The 21,750-nt window shown below is 35.0% G+C and overlaps 1 protein-coding gene across 1 annotated transcript in view; it reads left to right on the forward strand.

The window, feature by feature from the left end:
* INTS8 (integrator complex subunit 8) overlaps nucleotides 1-21,750 on the forward strand; it is a 58,491-nt gene that overhangs the window by 33,419 nt on the left and 3,322 nt on the right. The window contains exons 15-26 of the mRNA XM_044668446.1: nucleotides 974-1,175; nucleotides 5,567-5,688; nucleotides 7,453-7,637; nucleotides 8,632-8,665; nucleotides 14,387-14,443; nucleotides 14,520-14,581; nucleotides 15,789-15,907; nucleotides 16,895-16,998; nucleotides 19,404-19,454; nucleotides 20,881-20,954; nucleotides 21,038-21,102; nucleotides 21,404-21,447. Coding sequence (XP_044524381.1) covers nucleotides 974-1,175; nucleotides 5,567-5,688; nucleotides 7,453-7,637; nucleotides 8,632-8,665; nucleotides 14,387-14,443; nucleotides 14,520-14,581; nucleotides 15,789-15,907; nucleotides 16,895-16,998; nucleotides 19,404-19,454; nucleotides 20,881-20,954; nucleotides 21,038-21,102; nucleotides 21,404-21,447 — 1,119 coding nt within the window. The remainder of the gene's footprint in view (nucleotides 1-973; nucleotides 1,176-5,566; nucleotides 5,689-7,452; nucleotides 7,638-8,631; nucleotides 8,666-14,386; nucleotides 14,444-14,519; nucleotides 14,582-15,788; nucleotides 15,908-16,894; nucleotides 16,999-19,403; nucleotides 19,455-20,880; nucleotides 20,955-21,037; nucleotides 21,103-21,403; nucleotides 21,448-21,750) is intronic.

The following is a 21,750-nucleotide window of genomic DNA, read 5'->3' on the forward strand; positions in this document are numbered from 1 at the left end:
TCTTTTGCTGCTCCTTATATATCAACCTAATATATCCAATCAGTTGTCAAGTCGTGTCATTTTTACTTTCATAACATCTCTCTTCTCTCCTGACACCACCATAATCCTGGTGCAGGCCCTTCTCACCTCGTGTCTGGACTACTGCAGAGACTTACTGGTTGTTTTCCCCTGCTGCAAATCTCTTTCCACTTGGATCCATCTCCAGTCAGCTGCAAATTGATATTCTTAAAATAGAAGTCTGACTCTATCAGTCAAATCTGTTGCCTTTAGGATGAAATATAAAATCCCCTTTTTGGCTTTTAAATCCTTTTATTACCTGTCCCTTTTCTGTCTTTTCATACTTTATTACCCTCTAAATCTAAAATTAATTTATACTAATCTTGCCATTCCTCCTACTTGATAGTCCATTAAATTTTGGGGTGTTTTTCCTCTTCTTTCTCTCCCCACCCTTTTTTGTATCTCCAGCACTGAGTACAATTCCTGGGCACATATAAACTCTTAATAAATGCTTGTTGACTTGACTATTGATAGTACCTCAGTCCAGATTCATAATGGGATGACAATAAATAGGCTTCAGAGCATCTGAAGTCATAACTATTGCATCTTATTCATATTCAAGAAGCCTTTTGTTTTAGAGTTCTTTACTATATAACACTTATATCTTGATCTTAGGGATATAGATTTATTTGTAGGTTTTAGATTGTGAAATTTGTTCATGTTTAAAGCATTACTGTTTTTCTCATAAAATTTGAATGCATAGGTAACAGTGAATGCTATTATGTGTTGCATTTCTCATTTCATCATATATGTGTATCTATTTGTGTGTGTGTGTATATATATATGTATATATATGTCGCCTTTGTATTTTTGCATACAAGTGTATTTGTTCATATATTGCCTATCTATTCAAGCGAAAATCATAATGATTGAAGTGTATGTACAGTTCTGACATAACTTAAATACTTTTTAATAGGATTTTGTCCATGCAAAACAATTGTTTGCTGCTTGTTTGGAGCTGGTGACAGAATTCTCCCCAAAGCTTCGTCAGGTAATGCTAAATGAGATGTTGCTCTTGGACATTCACACACATGAAGCTGGACCAGGGCAATCAGGGGAGCGTCCCCCTTCTGACCTCATCAGCAGAGTCCGTGGATACCTGGAAATGAGGCTTCCTGGTATGAATGTTTTACATTTAGAAGGCTGAGAAAACTCCTTTCAGTTAAGAAAAAAATGTCAATTCATTACTTTGGTACCTAATTGTCATATGCATAGTGGTAGTGATATTTGAAAGTTGTTATATGCCAGCTATTTTTCCTGTAGGAGAAAACACATGGAATTGAATACATCCATAGAAATATGTCATTTGTATGAAAGATCAAATTTAATAGGAAGGGTAGTATATAATTTCAGCTTCCTCTGTCATACAGATATATAAATACCTGATGACTCGAGATTCATTCTGTGATGTCTCACTTTTGTGCTTTTTTCTGTGCTTAAGCTGTCTTCTCTAATCTCCACACCAGCATCTTTCTCTCTCCTCATTTTTTGAGGCTCAGCTCAAATGAAGCTCTGAGTCTTTTCCCTTTTCCCCACCCACTCCAGACTACCTATAGCATTTTTATTATGCCTCATATACACCTATCTTTATTTTTCTTCAAATCAAACAGTATCTATTAGTCACCTAATCTGTACGGCATAATTGGGAAACATTCAAAGACATAAGATACTTTTGTCTTAAAGGAACTACCTTCTTTCTCTGTGTGTGTGTGTGTGTGTGTGTGTGTGTGTGTGTGTGTGTGTGTGTGAGAGAGAAAGAGAGAGAGAGAGAGAGAGATAGGGAGAGATTTTTATAAAATAAAGTATGTGTAAAATATATAGAATAAAATTATGTATAGTCACATCTCTTAAATTAGATAATAAATTCCATTAGCTTAAAACCAATTTTTTTTTGTTTTTTTTATCTTTATTTGGGATTTCCATTTTTGTCCTTTTCTCCATATGGCCCCTCCACATTTTAACAAAAGCCTTTTGATTGGTTTTCAATTTGAAACCCTTAAGTTTTCACCTTACCTTTTAAAGCTTCTCATTGAATTTTCTTTTCAGCACTGATTTTTTGGTTAGGAAAGTCCCTCTATTTGTTTAAACACCAATTTTGTCATCTGGAGGAATATGCTCAATTTTGCTGGGTATGTAATTTTTGGTTGTAGTCTTAGATCCTTTGTCTTTCAGAATATCATATTCCATGCCTTCTGGTCCTTTAATGTAGAAGCTGTTAAATCTTTTGTAATCCTGACTATGGCTCTAGGATATTTGAATTGTTTGTTTCTTGCTGTTTGTAGTACTTTTTCTTGTCATGGGAGTTCTAAAAATTAGCTATAATAGTCCTGGATTATTTTATTTTGGGTCTGTTTCAGGAAGTGATTGGAGGATTCTTTCAATTTCTATTTTTCCCTCTTGTTTAAGGATATCAGGACAGCTTACCCTGATGATTTCTTGTAATATGATGTCCTGGCTCTTTTTTTGATCATGGCTTTAAGGTATTCAGATGATTCTTAGATTCTCTCTCCTGGGTTTATTTTCCAAATTGGTTAGTTTTTCCAGTGAGGTTTTTTTTTCTTTTCTTTTTTCATTCTTTTTATTTTGTCATATTGTTTTCTGATGTCTTATGGGTTCATTAGCTGCTCTTCGCCCAATTCTAATTTTTAGAGTTATTTCTATTTTTTGAATTTTTGTTTCCTTTTCCATTTGTCCCATTCTACTCTTTAAAGCAGAGGTTAGCAACCTTTTTGGCCGTGAGAGCCATAAACGCCACATTTTTTAAAATTAATTTTGTGAGAGCCATACAGTGCCTGAAAGAAAATTGACGTTATGGCTCCTGCAGAAAGAGCCATATTTGGCCCTGAAAAGAGCCAGATATGGCTCGAGAGCCATACGTTGCCGACCCCTGCTTTAAAGAGTTACTTTCTTCAATTTGATTTTTTTGGCTTCCATTTTCTTTCAGTCCATTCTGTTCCTTAGGGCCATTTTACTTTTTAGAGAGTTGATTTCTTCAGTGAATTTTCCCCCACAGGGTTTAAAATTTTCTGTTAATCCTCTTATTTGATTTTTAAACTTCTTTTCAAGTTCTTTTGGGGACTTACATCCTTTCACACTTCCATTTGAGGCTCCACATATTCCCTTTTTGACATTGTTGTCCTCTTCTGAGTTTGTATTTTGGTTTTTCCTGTTGCTAAAGTAATTTTCTATGTAGTTTGGGCATGGGGGGGGGTGTCTTTTACTCATTTTTCTAATTATTTTTTCTCCATCACCTTATCTTTTAGTTGAGGTACTTCTCTGTTCCTAGTATAGAGGAAGCACTGATGGAAGCTTGCAGAGTTTTTTTCTCTGGTACTTGGGATAGGCCTGGTTGCTTTTATTTCCTACGATGTGTCTATCAAAGAGGTGGACCTATTGGCTTGCTCTGGGGAGATTTGCAGTGGCTTAGTCCAGCTAGATTTAGTACCCCATGTTACTAGTTTCTTGTTTCCTCTGTTGTCTTATGGGCTGTACTGATCCCCACCCAGCTGCTTTCTTGGCCCCTGCCAAGTGTCTTTGGGCTGGGCAAGTCCTCTGCTATGGACTCTTCTGCTCAGGTACTCTGTCTCATTTTACTTCTCAGGCATTCTGCTGCAACTTGAGGGTGAGTAAATTTCCTGCCCTCTTTGCCTTCTATACCTTTGTCAGGTGGCTTGGGCCAGGCTTATTCTTCTTCTGCAGCTTTGTTGTCTCTGGCAGAGAAGCAGCCCCAGAGAGTGAGTGGTAATAGATAGATAGATGAATGGACGGACGGATGGATGGATGGACGGACGGACAGAGAGAGAGACCAAGAAGGAGACGAGAGAGAGAAGCAGAGACAGAGAGAGTGTTGCACTGCATTCTTAGCTCCTAGCATTCAACTTCATTTATTGACTGGTTTTCTTGGTATTTCTCAAAAGTGTTTGAACAGAGTCAGAACTTAAATGTTTATACATTGTTGTTGATAGAGCTACACGTAGAGACATGATCTTTGTCCCCTAGTGTTAAAACTTTTAAAGTTATTAGTGTATTTCATTGAGTTTTAAAACAAGTGCTAGAGAGCTTTTATTGCCTCTTAAATTTAAAACAAAGAGCTACCTTCTACTTCAGTTTTGTCCTCCCTGGAGTGCAAGGACTGCTTCTCTTTTGTCTTTGGATTCCTAACTCTTATAGAACTTAACACAAAGGAAGTGCTTGTTGGTTTGTTGATTTATTTCTATATATTTTACCTGTGCAGTCTTCTCATTAGGGGCATTTGGTTTACTTAGTAGATAGAGTGTCTAGATCGGAGTTAGGAAAACCTGAGTTCAAATGTGACCTCAGACACTTATTAAATTTGCCTCACTTAACCCTGTTTGCCCCCGTTTCCTCATCTGCATAATGAGCTGGAGAAGGAAATGGCTCTAGTATCTTTGCCAAGAAACTACACTCACCTCAAAAAGATTAAAAATTGATCTGTTTTTGCTTAAAATATGTTTTTAAGTGTATACAGATATATTTATTCTTCCTCCTTCCACTATCCATATAACCCCATATAATTACAAAGATTTTCAAAAGAGGAAAAAATGGAGTTCTTCAAAATTAAATCAGCATTTCTGTATCTGATGCAATATTTGCATATCCTGCCTCCCCACATTTGTCAATGAAAATGGAAATGCATTTTCTACATTTGAACATTACTTTTTAGTAAGCTTTCTTTATGAAAAGGATTTGTTCAAATCCCCTCTCTACTACTTAATTTCTTTATGTCTTTGGGTTGTCAGGTTTTCTGGGTTGCCTTTTCCTTATATGTAAAATAAGGAGTTTGGTTTTTGAGATTCCTTCCAACTTTCTAAGCTTTTGGATATTTGAGAATGGATAATATTTATTGAATAGACTTTCAACAATCATCTTAGTCTCTTAGATACCTAAAACTCCTTTTATCTGCATTACTTGATTTTGAGAATGTGGTAGGATTTTTTGCAATCATAATACTTAATAAATGTTATATACTCTTTGAAATTAGAAAAACAGGGAGGTTGCACTTTTAATTTAGATTATCACATAGATCATTGCAAGATGGAGAACACAGGCAGGTTCAAACTGGAATGATCTAGCCCAGTGATGGACAAACTTTTTAAAGAGGGGGGCCAAAGGAAAGGAAGTGCTCATCTGTCAGTCTGTTTCTGAGGCAACTATTTCAAAGTTTCATTGTATTGTATCCTACTCATTGTATTCATCAGATTAGGAATAATGTTGCGGGTGGGATAGAACATTTCAGGGGGGTACATCTGGCCTGCAGGCCATAGTTTGCCCATCACTGATCTAGACAATGACAAGAATTCAAAATTGGGTACTCAACATACTAAAATTATTAAAATAGTAATAATAATGTTAGCAACAACAGTTGTAGGAAGACCTGGGCTTTCAGGGGTAAGGATATATAGAAAATACTCTATTTTAATATTTTTCTGTTTCTTCAACTTAAATATTGTAGTAGTTACCCAAACATTATTTGGTTTTACTCATTTAGATATCCCTCTTAGACAAGTTGTGGCAGAGGAGTGTGTTGCCTTTATGTTAAATTGGCGAGAAAATGAATACTTGACTCTTCAAGTTCCATCCTTCCTGCTTCAAAGTAACCCCTATGTGAAGGTAATAGTGATATTAATGTGAAAAAATTTTGGGGAGGTTGGTGCTACCACCTACTTAGGTCTGAAATACTTTGGAAACTTTTTAAAGCACATTTTACTATTATAAAAACAGTGTTATTATTACATCATAAATGTTAAGATGCTTTATATGTTCTGTGCCTTGATCCAGGTGACTGATAAAAATATTGTATAACTGTCCTTCAACACCTCACTCTTCAGGTTGGTTTTGATCTGTTAGTCAAGACTTTTAATGGCCATTCATTCAACCATGAATCCATCCAACTCTACCACCTTCTAGATCACATTTTTCCATCTTATCCATAAGAATATCATGAGATATTTTGAGGAAGTAGCAGCATTTGGTTTACACAGCTTTTTGTATTCTTAGACCTTGTTAGGAATTTTGTTTGTAATTTATGTTGGATTTTAAAATGAGTACAAGATGGTGGCATACATGAATAACATAGAAAGTATATCTGAAAGGTCTACCATCCTGTTATTCTGTGGCAGATGGAAAGTATGACATAAAAACAACTTAAGGGCCTGGACCCTGCAATTCCAGGAAGGGAAGGAGTAGATGGATAAGGGCTCTTCAAGGACCAGAGTTTAAATGGAAAGGAAAATAAGTTCATTGTTGAAGGAAATAGACTATCAAAATCTGGTTCCAGAAATCTGGCCTCAGACACTTCCCAGCTGTGTGACCCTGGGCAAGTCACTTGACCCCCATTGCCTACCCTTACCACTCTTCTGCCTTGGAGCCAATACACAGTATTGACTCCAAGACGGAAGGTAAGGGTTTAAAAAAAAAAAAAAAAAATCCTTTCCCCTTCTAAAAACATGGCAGGATGGATTTGTGGGGGTAAATTTCAGATGGCTATAGTTAGGCGTATCAGTAAGTATGATAGAAAGGAAATAGTAGCATAAAGGTTGTATTTTTGTGTGTGTGTGTGTATACACATATATGTATGTTTGATGATACTTGACTTTTAAAAATGATTTTACATTACTTTAGCCAAAAGTTTAACTACTCCTGCTTGTTCTTTTTCTAAACTTGACTTCTGTATGCAGAAAATTAGTTTGAGTTAAAGGACTTTAGCATCCCTGTTTCAGGCCAACTTATATCATCTACTTGTACCATTGTTTCACGAGAGAGGGAAATTCCTAGAACACTTAGGGTATCCTTAATTCTGATTCTCTTACTATGTTGGGTCTGTCAGGATTTCCCACCATAGACTTCTATGTAAGTTGTAAAGAACTATAGAAATATAAAATATTATGTCTTTTTTTTTTTTAACCCTTACCTTCTATCTTAGAATCAATACTGTATATTGGTTCCAAGACAGAAGAGCGTTAAGGGCTAGGCAATAGGGGTTAAGTGACTTGCCCAGGGACACACAGCTAGGAAGTGTCTGAAGCCAAATTTGAACCTAGAACCTCCTGGCTCTAGGCCTGGCTCTCAATCCACTGAGCCACCCAGCTGCCCTCTAAAATGTTATTTCTAATACATACTATCAGTTATATTTCATTCTAGTACAGAATTACTGAGAAATCATGATCCCACTTTCACCTTCAACTTTAGAGATTCAGAACAATTAGTGGTCCAGTTTTAATAACACAACATGAAATAAATTTGGTTTGGACCTTAAACAAGCATGTGTATTATCTCTGTTTATTATCTCTATTCAGATACACTCTGAAGAGAAAGCTATGACAAAATGATACTTTTCTCCTTTGTGTACATGGTTTCATTTTTTTCTTGTTATAGCTGGGACAGCTTTTGGCAGCTACATGTAAAGAACTCCCTGGCCCTAAAGAAAGTACCCGAACTGCTAAAGACCTGTGGGAAGTGGTTGTTCAGATTTGTAGTATATCCAGTCAGCATAAGCGAGGCAATGATGGGAGGATTAGTTTAATAAAGCAGAGAGAATCTACATTGGGTATTATGTACAGGTAAGTTTCTGCTAGTTATATCTTTTTCTTCCTTATATAAAAAATGGGTGAGGCTTTCATTAATTTCTCCATGACAGTAACTGGGACCTAAACTGAGAGCTTCTTAGGCTTAATGTAGCTTTAGATATTTTATGGTCAGTAGGGTTGGTGATCATTTTTTTGTTTTAATTTTAAGGTTTTCTTTGCTCATAGGTAGGTAAGTCTGAGTAAATGCAGCACATACATACAGTTAAGAAGACAGGTAAGTCCAGTAACCAGTATGTGATGGAGAAACAAAGAAGTCTGCTCTCCAGAATAACGGTCCCATGGGAAAGGCAGTGATTAAAAACCTCTACTTTATTGTTGAGAGACATGCAACATCTTTTTTCTTTATATCTTTTATGTTCTTAAAAGTGTGTGTGTGTGTGTGTTTGAGCTACCACATTAAAAAATACCCATTCTTTTTTTTAAACCCTTAACTTCTGTGTATTTTGGCTCCTAGGTGGAAGAGTGGTAAGGGTGGGCATTGGGGATCAAGTGACACAGCTGGGAAGTGTCTGAGGCTGGATTTGAACCTAGGACTTCCTGTCTCTAGGCCTGACTCTCAATCCACTGAGCTACCCAGCTGCCCCCAAAACACCCATTCTTAAGAGTCTCTTAGTCATAACTTTGGTGAAATATAAATCCTTGGTGATCATATATAGTTACTAACTGCTAAATTTAATCTAGCAAAATTGAAAATAAAGATTACTATTCAATATATAATAACATATGTAACATTAATATATAGTATATAACATGAAATAATAATACTGAAGTGTTATTCAGTACTGAAAATTTTAGAGGAAATAGCATAATAATAACTATTGCTTTCATGTGTGTATAATTAGAAAGTTGGGATTTGGCTCTTCCTTAATATTCAGCTTTATAAACAAGCTTTCAAAAAAATTTTTTTTCTTATTTGTCTGAATTTCTAATAATTGAATTAATATGTTTAAAACTTTTTGTTATATAGGAGTGAACTTCTCTCTTTTATCAAAAAGCTACGGGTAAGTTTGATAAGAAAATTGATCATATTGTTGATCTTATTTTAGGGTAAAATTGAACTGCAATGTTTTTCCAGGTTCTAAACATAGAGAAAATTTTCAGAAAACTCAGGGATCGGTCTTCAATTTGTTTTTATAATTTCAAACCATAATGCTTAGAGGTAATGTGGTCTAAATGGAGAATGTTAAATGTGATTTTTCCCTTAACAACAAATACTAAATATTTTGTGACTGAAGAATAATATCCATAAGGAAAAGATACATAAATGAAGATCTCATTTCATTGTTAAAAAAAGTTTATTATTTTTATTTGTTTTTATCTCTCATTACTCCTCTTGCCTCCATGAAGCAATTAAAAAATAATTCCACCCCCACCCCCAAATCAACACTTAGCAACATAGTTTTATAAGGAAAAATCTCATACTAGCCATATCCAAAATTGTATCTCTTTATGAATTATAAGTTCATCATCTCTGCCAGGCAGTTAAAGCCTTTTCCCTTGTCATTATTTTTGTACTTGTGATTTATTTTGGCATTGATCAGAATCTTTTTCCATATCATCTTAGACCGTTTAGTACTCCAACCTCTCCCTAAGAATAATTCTTCTAATTACTGTAATAGTGAATACAATTTTTGAGAATTACACATAACATTTCTCCATATAGGAATACAAATAATTTGACTTTACTGAAGTCCTTAAAGAAGCAAATTTAAAAATAAGATTTTTCTTTCTTTCCCTTCCCTTTCTTATTTACCTTTTCATGCTTCTCTTAATTTTTGTGGTTGGATATCAAACTTTCCATTTAGTTCTGGTCTCTTCTTTGCAAATACTTGGAAATCTTCTATCTTGTTGAATGCCCATACTTTCCCCTGGATGTATATAGTCAATTTTGATGGGTAGGTGTTCCAAATCTCTTTCTGAATATCATATTCCATGCCTTTTAGTCATTTAGCATAGAGGCTGCCAGATCCTGTGTAATCCTAATTGGTGTTCCTTGATAACTGAATTGTCTCTTTCTGGCTAATTGTAATATTTTTTTCTTAATTTGGCAATTATATTCAAGGGGGTGACTTTTGGGGGTTTAGTGTAGAGGGTGATCTATGGATCCTTTCAATGTCTGTTTTGCCCTCTTGAAGAATATCAGGGCAGTTTTCAGAACATCAGGGCAGTTTTCTTGTAGTGGATAATATCTTGTGGATAATTTCTTGTAGTATGGTATCCAAATTTCTATTAATTTCTGATTTTTTCAGGAAGACCAATGATTCTGAAATTGTCTCTTCTAGACCTGTTTTCTTGATCTGTCATTTTCCTAGTGAGATATTTCATGTTTCCTTCAATTTTGTCATTCTTTTGACTTTGCTTTATTAGTTTTTGCTGTCTTGCAAGTTCATTGGCTTCTGGGGGAAGCTGGGTAGCTCAGTGGATTGAGAGCTAGGCCTAGATATGGGAGGCCCTAGGTTAAAATCTGACCTCAGACACTTCCCCACTGTGTGACCCTGGGCAAATCACTTGACCCCCATTGCCTAGCCCTTACCACTCTTCTGCCTTGGAGCCAATACACAGTATCGATCCCAAGACGGAAGGTAAGGGTTTAAAAAAAAAAAGAAAAAAGATCATTGGTTTCTACTTGCCCAATTCTGGTCTTTAGAGACTGGTTTTCTGCTATAATCTTTTGATTTTCCTTTTCAATTTGGTCTATCTTATTTTTCATGGTTTCCTGCTGTTTAATTTGCATCTCCAATTTGCTTCATTTTGTTTGATTTTTGGGCATCTTTCTCCAATTGGGAGTTTCTGTCTTTTAACCTGTTAAGTTTTTTTTTGAGCCATTTCCCACTTTTCTTGCCAAATCTCTTCCTTCTTTCTTATGATCTCAGATTTGAACTCTTCAAGAGCTTGTGACCAATTTTCATTTTTGGGGGAAGATTTGGATGTGTTTCCTTGTTTGACCTCCTCTACTGTCTGCTCTTTGTCTGGATTTTTTCTGTGTAAAAATTGAGTGTTAGTGCTTTCCTTTTGTTTTTTCTCTTGGTTAGTTCTTGGACATTGCTTGCCATCATTATATTGGTTTTTCCTTTTCAGTCGGAAGTCTGGGTGAGGCGGGCAACCTCTCTGTGTATAGAGCTGTGGAGTAGTTTTTGCCTGAGTCACAGCACAGTGCCACCCTTCTCAGCTTTATCCTTGTGCCTAAGGTCTGTGCTCTTTAGGCTTCTGGGGTCTTAAGTCTAGCTGTTCTCAGAGTCAAGTCTCCTGATGGTCCCCTTGCTTGTTTCTCTGCCCGAGGCTCCTCTACGAGTCTAAGCGCGCTGCTTCTACAGTTTGTCACCCTTCTGCTCTAGGTCTGTGCCCAAGGACCATGCTCAAGGTCTGTGCTCAAAGTCCCCGTTCTTTAGCTTCTTGGGGTCTTAAGTCTTGCTGCTCTTAGGAGCTAGCCTTTGGTGATCCCAGTTAGTTGCCAAGAACTTAGTGACTTAGTGGATGCCCTATGCTCTTATGTGCTGGTTCTAGGACTAGGTGGGGGGGGGGTCGGGGGCGGATTGATCAGCTCACGTTTTAGTGAGAGCTATTTCACCCCTTTATAGTGTGGAAATGCCCAAATCCCATGTACCTTCAATGCTACACCCTATTGTGGGGTCCCTTTGTTCATCTGGATTTGGTTTTTGAGTCCTTTTGAGGTATCATGTATTAGTCAGTTAGGAGAGTTAAGTGCCCTGCTTCTACTCTGCAGCCATCTTAACCCAGAAGTCCAGAATCTTTTTCATCAGTTGTTCAAAGTTGTTTTTTCCGTAATGTTATTGTGTGAATTGTTCTAATTCTGCTTACTTTAGTCTATAACAGTTAATAAACATCTTTCCAGTTTCTCTGAAATTGTCATTGCCCAGTTCATCATTTCTAATGCCACAATAATATTTAATTACATTCATATATCATAATTTGTTTAACCAGTTTCCCAAAGAAGACTAGCCCCAGGGTTTCCATTTTGGGGGTGCAACAAAAAAGCTACCATAAATATTTTTGTATATATAATTTCTTTCTTTTTTTTTTTAAATTTTATTGGGGCATAGACCTAATAGTGGTATGCTTGGCAAGCACAATTTGGTAACTTATGAGTATAGTTATAAAATGACTTTCCAGTCACTTTGGGTACTGAGTAGAGAATCCAGTTACTGAGGTAAGCTAAGGCCAAAGAGACCATAATATGTCTAGATACTAGAAGTTTGCCATAAATTGAGAGCCCTAGATTTTAAAGTAGCAAAAAGTGAAACTGATGTCTCATCCTCTAAAAGAAAAAAAGGGGGCAGCTAGGTTGCTCAGTAGATTGAGAGCCAGGCCTAGGCAGGAGGTCCTGGGTTCAAATGTGGCCTCAAATACTTCCAAGCTGTGTGACTATTGGCAAGTCACTTAACCCCCATTGCCTAGCCCTTACCACTCTTCTGCCTTAGAACCAATACACAGTATTGATTATAAGTCAGAAGGTAAGGGTTAAAAAAATAAAGAAAAGAATACAAACAAGTTACTATTAAGTGTCATATCAGATGAAATAATTTATGTTAAAGCTCTTGTTTTTAATCTTCTTCTAAGGGTAAAATCCTGTTAAAATGTTCAAAACCTCACAGGAAGTGACAGAAAGAAATATAATTTAAAATAACTGTAGGGGGCAGCTGGGTAGCTCAGTGGATTGAGAGCCAGGCCTAGAGATGGGAGGTCTTGGTTCAAATCTGGTCTCAGATACTTCCTAGCTGTGTGACCCTGGGCAAGTCACTTAACCCCCATCATCTAGCCCTTACTGTTCTGCTTTGGAACTAATATACAGTATTGATTCTACAATGCAAGATAAGGGCTTTAAAATAAATAAACAAAAGTTAAGTAAAGTAATTGTAGATGATATAAAATATTTGGGGATCTACCTGCCAAGGTAAACCTAGAAATTATACGAACATAATTACAAAACACTTTCCACAAACAATTTACTTATTTTATATATAAATTTACTTATACCAAGCTACCAAAGAATCATTTTATAGAGCTAGGAAAAATAGTAACAAAGTTCATTTGGAAGAACTAAAGGTCAAGAATATCAAGGGAATAAAAAAAATGTTAAAGAAGGTTGCCTAGAAGTTCCAGATTTCAAACTATGTTGCAAAGTGGTAATCATGAAAACACTTTGATACTGTTTGAGAAATATAATAATGGATCAGTGGACTAAATTAGGAACAGTGCTCAAAGGTAAATGACTATAGTAATCTAGTGTTTGGTAAACCCAAAGGTCCAAGCTTTTGTGGTAAGGACTTAATATTTAACGAAAATTTCCAGGAAAACTGGAAAGCTGTTTAGCATAAACTAGACACAGACCAACATCATACTTCATATTCCAAGATAGTCAAAATGGATAGATGATTTAGACATAAAGGTAATATAGGTCAACTAAGGGAGCATGAAAACATGTACTTGTCATATCTATGGATAAGGGAAGAATTTATGACCAAATAAGTATGGGGATTATGGGAAGTAAAATAGATTATGTTGATTACATGAAATTAAAAGGCCTTTTGTGACCCTGGGCACATCCCTATTGCCTACCCCTTACCGCTCTTCTGCCTTGGAATTAATACATTATATTGATTCTAAGATGGAAAGTAAGGGTTTTTTTTTTTTTAATGCTTTTGTACCAAGCAAAATCAATGCAGCCAAAATGAGAAGGAAACAGGAAACTGGGAAAACATTTTTACCATAAGTTTTTCTTATAAGGGCCTCATTTCTCAAATATATGGGACAGCCAAATTTAGTTTTAAAAAACAAAACACTTTTCAATTGATAAATGGTCAGAGGATATGAACAGGCAATTTTCAGAAGAAATCTCATGAAGAAATGCTCTAAATTACTACCGATTGAAGAAATTCAAATTAAAACAAGTTTGAGATACCACTTTACATCTGTCAAATTGACTAACATGACAAAAGGAAAATAACAAATGTTGGAAGGGGTGTGGAAAAATAACGATAGCTTTTTGTGGTAGCAAAGAATTGGAAATTGAGAGAGTGCTATCAGTTAAGGGATGGCTGAACAAGTTTTGTTACATGATTATGATGTAATACTATCGGTCTACAAGAAACGATGAGCAGAAAAACCTGAGAAGACATAAACTGATGCAAAGTGAAGTGAGCAAAACCAGAAGAACATTGTACACAGTAACAGTAATATTATAACAATGTATAGCAAACCAAGGCAGTTATGAAGGACTGAGGATGAAAAATAATCTGAGAGAGAACTAATGAACTCATGCAGATTGAAGCATTCTTTTTATTTTATTCTTTTTATTTTCTTTTATTTTGCATCATGGCTAATATAAAAATATTGACCTCATGTATATCAAAATCAGATTCCTTACCTTTTCAAGTTGTGTGAAGAAGAGGGGGAGAGAATTTGGTATTCAAAAAAGGTTTTTTTTTTACATGCAATTGGTAGCTAATGAAATAAAAGCAATTTTTAGAAATGCTTCGTTTTAATATGGAAATAGATTTTGAGTGATAATACTTGTATAACCCTGTTGAATTGCTTGTCAGTTTCAGGAGAGGTTAGGGAAGAAGGAGGGAAATAACATGAATCATGTAACTATAGGGGGGAAAATACTTCACTTTTTAAAAAAGTAATTCTAAGGGTAAAAGAGGATTAGAATGTGCAATTTTTGTAATTTCTTTTTTCTCTTTGGTTTCTTTCCCTCTCAGGAACCATTGGTTTTGACTACAATATTATCTCTGTTTGTAAAACTTCATAATGTTCGGGTTAGTATTTATTTTATGATTTACCCTTTTAAAACTTTGATAAAAATATCTTACTAATTTGTTAATGTATTTTTAGGAGAACTTTGTGAATGAGATTACAGCTGAACACATTTCAATTTGGCCTTCTTCCATTCCCAAGTAAGAAACATCAAGTTTTTGTATACCTTTTATGAAATTATTAGCATATTCAGTAACTGAAGTCATAATAAAATAAGACATTGTTTTACCAAAATCTGGATCAATTTTTAAGATTATCTAAAATAATGATAGTTTAGCCAGCTGGATAGGTTTTTACCTTGAGTGACATAGTTTTTTTTTCCAAATTAAAGTAAATTAATACTTAGTGCCTAATAGAGCTCCTTTCTCAAAAATCAGTGATTTTATCATTACTTAAATTCCCTCTACCAGTAGCAATAAAGATCACAATCCTTTGTGCTTTTGTAAACCATCTTTATTATTTGGTATGGACAACCTTCTGGTAATTAACCTCTCCAAATTTAGCTAGTCTGGCCCTTACATGACAAATACACAGTACATCACTGGGCTTATACTCTGTTTTTCCACCTTGCTAAGAACTATCCCAACTTGGGATTTGTTGGTATAGCTTTGGAAAACCTGGGATCACTGCCATACCTTGATGAAGTGCTAGAGTTAAATTTCAGTGGAGAAATGTACTGAGATTACCTATAAAATGTTTTTAAAATTTAAATGATCATAGTTTAAGGAGTCAGGTTCCTGTGATTATGTCTAGAAATTTCTAGCTACTTTGAGGGCATACTGGGGTAGAGAGTGCACATTTTAGGTAAATAAAGCCTTATTCTTTTGTATTTTATTTGAGATACTGAAATTTGGGCCAGTCAACTATTTAATACCTTCCATATTCCAGATACTCTGCTGTGTAGTGGGATACAAAGACAAAAATATTTTCAGGAATCACTTGCAAAACTCTTTAATATTCTTTTCATTTTAATTTGATCAGACTAAAGCAGAAATTTAGGTGAAACATTTTCATTCACTAGATTTATATGTTTTTTTTTGGTGAGGCCTACTAAGTACTTTGTAATTGCTTGTTGATTAGTGTATTTTGCTCTCACTTTGCATGTCGGGAGAAAAAGCACCTAATAATTTAGTCCATTGTAAGAAGTTTATCTCAATTTTTCATGCAATTCTCATTGTGATCCTAGGTTGTTTCTTTTGCATTTTTTCTGATAACACATTCAAGTTGATAATTATATATATTACTCTTAAGTTTTTCCTGTATATATATTTCATAAGTGCTTATTAGTTATTTGGAATAGATTTATTTCAAAAGTGATGACATATGTTAGATGTCCTATTCTTATAGCCTTCAATCAGTGGACTTTGAAGCTGTGGCTGTTACCGTGAAAGAGCTGGTTCGTTATGCACTTACTATAAACTCAAACAATCATTCCTGGTTAATTATTCAGGCAGATATTTATTTTGGTAAGTGGTATATTGTTATAAATGGTTTTTTTAGTTATTCAAATACTTTTTCATATAGCTTAAGTTCTAAGTTCCATGTGTTTTCTATAATTGTCACACACACTCCCCCCCCCCCAGTTTAAAACTTAAGTGATTTGCATAATTTTTTCCAGGTGGAACTTTTGGTTCAAATTATTCTAATTTCATATTGATAGTTATCCCCTTATTTCTTTAAAAACTGGATGGGGGGGTGGGTCGGGGCAACTGGGTGGTTCAGTGGACTGAGAGCCTGGCCTAGAGATGGGAGGTCCTAGGTTCAAATCTGGCCTCAGACACTTCCTAGCTGTGTGACCCTGGGAAAGTCACTTGACCCCCATTGCCCACCCTTACCACTCTTCTGCTTTGGAACTAATACAGAGTATTGATTCTAAGGTGGAAGGTAAGGATTTAAGTAAAAAATGGATTTTTGAAAAAATAAAACGTAAGTGTCTTAGTAAATGAATTCCAAATCCCAAGTGGATATTAATTGGACTAAATTCAGTATTATTGTTGACTATATCCTTAGGAGTTATTAAGACTTTATTACTCTTTTTCTTGATTTTCCTCTTGGCTAGGAAATGCCTAGTTATTTCCATTTCTGTATAGACCTAATAAGATTTTTCATCTTAATTATCTTTGAACCATATTTTACTATTCTCCTGCCCATATTTTTCAGGACCCCAATACACATTCAAAACAAATATGTTAAATTTCCTAAATTACTCTGGGTGGATTTGTATTCCTACCTGGGGATTAAAATAAACATGAAATCCCTGATAATTAGTTGCTTGATAAGAAATGTGAACTGGAACTTTTGCAGATCTATTTTTCTTCCAATTAGTAGGCAAAGAACTGTCAATTGGCTACCCTCTACATAAAAATCATAAGTTTTTCCAATTACATTGTATCTAATTTTGTGCTATGTAGACTTTGAGATTATTATAATTCTTTATATATTTCCCGCTTTAGCTACAAACCAATATTCAGCAGCTCTTCACTATTACCTTCAAGCTGGAGCTGTGTGTTCAGATTTCTTTAATAAGGCTGTGCCACCAGATGTTTACACAGACCAGGTGAGTAGTTCTTTATTATCCTATTAATTGATGTCTAAGTAGCACTTAAAAAATAGAAGGTGTTAAAAGCTTATAAAAAGCTAGTGACTTGTTAGTGAAGAGAAATCTTGAGTTGGGGAGTAAGCATTTATATACAATATTTATATACTGTGTGCCAAGCATATTATATCTTAGTCATTCTTCACAGTAGCCTTGGGAGACAGGTGCTATTGTTATTTCCATTTTATAGTTGAGGAAACTAGGGCAAATGGAAATGAAGTGATTTGCTCAGGGTCACACAGCTAGTAAAGGTCTTGAAGCTGAACTTGAACTTGGATCTGACTCCAATTCCAGTACTTTATCCCTTCCTGCTGCCTCTCATCCAGCAGTTACCTGAATAAGAATCCTTGCAACAATGTTCTTGACAAGTGCTCACTCAGACATTGCTTCAGGTCCTTATGTAAGGGAGAAGTAACTATTATTGCAGGCAACCCATTTTAATTGGAGTAGCTTGCCACTCTTGAGCACCAAACAAAAGTTCAGCAAATACGTCTGTCTTTTCTTTTTGAATCCATGTCTTGACTTCATCATGGGCATCTATATGCCTTTTATTATCTCCTTATCTTGGGTATCAACACATTAATATCTATCTTGTTCTGCTCTTTCCTGTCAAATTATCATCTTTCTTAGCAGACAACAGAAGCAATGTTGCTCTGCCTCTTTTGTGTTTTCCTGTGGGATTATCCCCTCACCCGCTCAGTGGTATTTTCTCACCCACCTGGGAATCTCTTTTTCCCCTTTGTAGAGCAGAAATAAAGGGAAAACTTTTTTTCTTATCCTGAGCTTTCTTCAACATCATAAACTTACTCTGATCTTTAATACTTCTGACACTGTTCTTACACATCCTATTCATACTTCTGAATTCTTGCTTTCTGGCTTTTTGTACATGTTTTTGATTTAATGCAAGTTGGCAATTTCATAGTGTATCCATGTTGGTCTTATACAACTAGTCTTTTCTTCCCTGTGATATTGTTTTTCTTTATCCTGGACTGACTGCCTTCATAGAATCTTTGGTCATAGAATCATATCTGTCCTTTCTCTGGACCCTATGAGATTTGTTCTCCCTCCACCTAGCTTATAGATAAAATTTGCTAGCTTGCCTTCCTTTCCTTCTTTATCACAATAATAGGATGGAAGGGTCCCTTCTCCCAATCCTCAGATTCTCTTTGTACCTTAGCAATCAGTGCCTCCTTGTTAAGAATCTAGATTAGAATTCCTCCATTGTTCTTCCAACTTTTGAAAGAATAAATTAAGTCTGGTTATTAAGAAAGTATTATTGTTGCTTTGCCTTTTGGAAAGAGAGCTCCAGTAAGTATTAAAAGAATTAAAACCTTTATATCTCTTCCACTCCTTCCTTTCCCCATTCCCCTTCATATCTCCATTTTAGCACATCTTTATGCCATATTTGTGATTTATTTTCCAAACTTCTTATTCTCTTTCTGTCCAAGTCTAGAATATTATAATGATGTGATTAACATTTCTGTTTTCTATGGGGTTTTTTTTAAACCCTTTCCTTTTGCCTTAGAATCTCTATGAAGTATTGGTTCCAGAGCAGAAGAGCAGTAAGGGCTAGGCAATGGGGGTTAAGGGACTTGCCCACGGTCACCCAGGAAATGTCTGAGGCCAGATTTGAATCTAGGAACTCTTTTCTCTAGGCCTGGTGCTCAGTCCATCAAGCCACCTACCTGCTCCTGTGGCTCTTGATTTTATGCTATTTACCATGTTTTCCCTTGGTACCCTGCTCATAAATTTCTTCTTGTTCTTTTTCATAAGAATAATAATTTTCCCTTAGCACCCTGTTTCCTGTTGGTTCAAAGACAGAAGAGGGGTAAGGGCTAGGCAGTTGGGGTTGCCCAGGGAGGGTCACATGGCTAGGAAGTGTCTGAGGCCAAACTGAATCCAGGACCTCCCATGTCTAGACCTGCCTTTTGATCCACTGAGCCACCCAGTTACCCCTTGGTATATCTTCTTAATATATAGTGCTACTCTTCTTCTTACTCTAAGCTTTTGAATAAAGTTATACAGTTCCTTAGTGTTATTTCAGGTACAGATTTTAGTGCCATGTCAGAATCTTGACATACTTTATCCATTTTGTTTCCTCACTAGTTTTTCTTTTTATAAAATAATTTATTAAAAGTAATCATAGAGGACAGCAGGTGGCTCAGTGGATCCGACTGGAGAAGGGAAGTCCTGGGTTGAAATCTGGCCCCAGACACTTCCTAGCCATGTGACCCTGGACAAGTCACTTAACCCCCATTTCCTAGCCCTTACCACTCTTTAGCCTTGGAACCAATACACAGTATTGATTGTCAGACAGAAGGTACGGGTTTAAAAAAAAAAGTAATCATAATTACTTTTCTCTGTAGGTCATAAAAAGGATGATAAAATGTTGTTCTTCTCTGAATTGCCATACACAGGTCAGTATACTAATATTAGAATAGTATATGTTTATTGCATGCTAAAATGGAAGATATGCTATTGTGGGAGTATGTTTTATCTTTATCAAAATTATAGTTATCTTAAAGTATTGCTTTTTTTGTGATTATATTTTGATGTTCTTAAGTGTTATTAGGACTTTGTAGGATTTCAACAAGTATAAAAATTTTTATAGATTAGAAAAAAGATTAACTTCTAAAAAACATTAGATTCTTAGGCAGAGAAGAAATTAGTATGTAAAATTAGAGCTGAAATGACAGATTGGATTAGATTTGTTAATCAAATAGTTATTTAATTTAGCATTGAGTGTCCTAACTAAACCTTTGCCCCTTGAAATCTTTTCCATTCTTCAAGGCCCAGCTCTTCTGTGAAACCTGACCTGATTATCTCCCAGCCAAAAGTAGTCTGCCCTTTGAATTTTTCCTAATACTTTCCACTCTGCTTTTGTGAACTTAGCACCTTTTAGTTTGCATTATAAATTCTTTTCCCTTCTTATTTCCTTTGCTGGATTTTAGGCTCTTTAGTGGCATGAGCAGTTGTTAATTTATCTTTGTAACCCCACCACCTGACATATTCTTATATGTTTTCTCTATATTCAGAAACAGGATTGATCTGGCCTAATTTAGGATTTTAGTTGGAGCTTATGATATTTGCTCTTTTCCTGAGTAATACTTAATTGCATTAACTCTTTTGTTAGGCTTTTATGGAAAATTAGTGTTCTGAAATGTTTCACAAATATTGGCAAAATACTAAAATTTGACTTTATAATAATGACGATAACAATATATATATAAAATGTGAAATTTATATAGTACTTTAAGAAGTTTGCAAACAATTTTACAACTGTTATCGCATTATATCTTCACAACAATGGGAAGTGGATGTTGTTATTTTGTGCCCATTTTAGAAATGAGAGAGATAGACAGGGTAAGTGACTTGTCAACAGTCATTTATAGCCTTAGCATCTGAAGTTGCATTTGAATTCATGATTTCCTGGCTCTATCCACTGAGCCACACCTGTATCTGGATCTTTAGGGGCAAAAGAAAAAAAATTGAGTAGTGTTTTGCTGTTTTAGGATTAAACTAATTGGATAGAATTTAGCCAGAGATTTCTTTATAATTGAAGAGCTTTTTAGGCCACATACCTAAGTGAAGTCAGTCCGTCCGTCCATCCATCCATCCATCGTCTTCCCCCTTGCTCCCTTCCATCTGAGAATCAATACTGTATATTGGTGACATTATGGTTATCTAATTCAATTGAAATAGTTTTCAAGATTTGTTCAAATTAAGTATTCTCTGAAGAATATAAGCTTACTATAGCCTGAGAAATTTGCAAATGAATGAAGTTTATAAATTGTTGATTCGGAATAAAAAAAATTTTTTTTAAAGAATTTTATCACTTTGTAGGTAGCAATTTTATGTCAGTTCCTCAGAGAAGTTGACTATAAAACAGCATTTAAGTCACTCCAGGAACAAAATAGGTGGGTATCATTTTAAAAATAAAATAAAGTTGAATTTTGTTTGCCTAATAATCAAAGTAACATAAATTCTTTTTTTCTTTTAGTTATGATGCTATGGACTCCTACTATGATTACATATGGGATGTTACCATTTTGGAATACTTGACATGTATCTTTTTATCATAAACTTAATGAAGCAGTTTATTTTTGTGAAGAAAGAAGCATTTAAAGCCACTGCATGCTTGCCAAATGAAAACTAAAAATGACAATCGAATTCAGAATTTACTTTTTTTAAACATTTGTTTGAGTTCCAAATTCTCTCCCTCATCCATTGAGAAGGCAAGCAATATGATACCCATTATGTATGTGAAGTCATACTAAATGTATTTCAGAATTTCTTAATACATTTTCTCTCTAGACTTGATTTGATAATGTTCAAGACTTCCATTATTCTTAACTAATCTATTTAGATCTACATCATAAAAGAGGAGAAACAGATAAAAGACAAATTGTGGTAAGATATTCTTCTTTGGTCAGTTGTTTACTTTTCTGTTCAGAGTATTGAAATCAGGTATATATGATGCTGTTTTATGTGACAGGAATCAATAGAATTTGATTTTTTTTAACATTTCTTATAACAAAAACACATTTTTTTCTTAAAAGAATCATTTTCTTCTTACAGATAAGGCTTTTTTTGGTTGATTTAATTATTTCTGGACATAGCATGACATTCTTACTATAAATGAAACCAGAGTAATAATAATAATTGACATAATATAGCACTTTATTCTTTGTAAATCACTTTTCATATATTTTA

This window comes from Gracilinanus agilis, chromosome 1 (assembly GCF_016433145.1).
Source record: "Gracilinanus agilis isolate LMUSP501 chromosome 1, AgileGrace, whole genome shotgun sequence".
Classification (NCBI taxonomy): Eukaryota; Metazoa; Chordata; class Mammalia; order Didelphimorphia; family Didelphidae; genus Gracilinanus; species Gracilinanus agilis.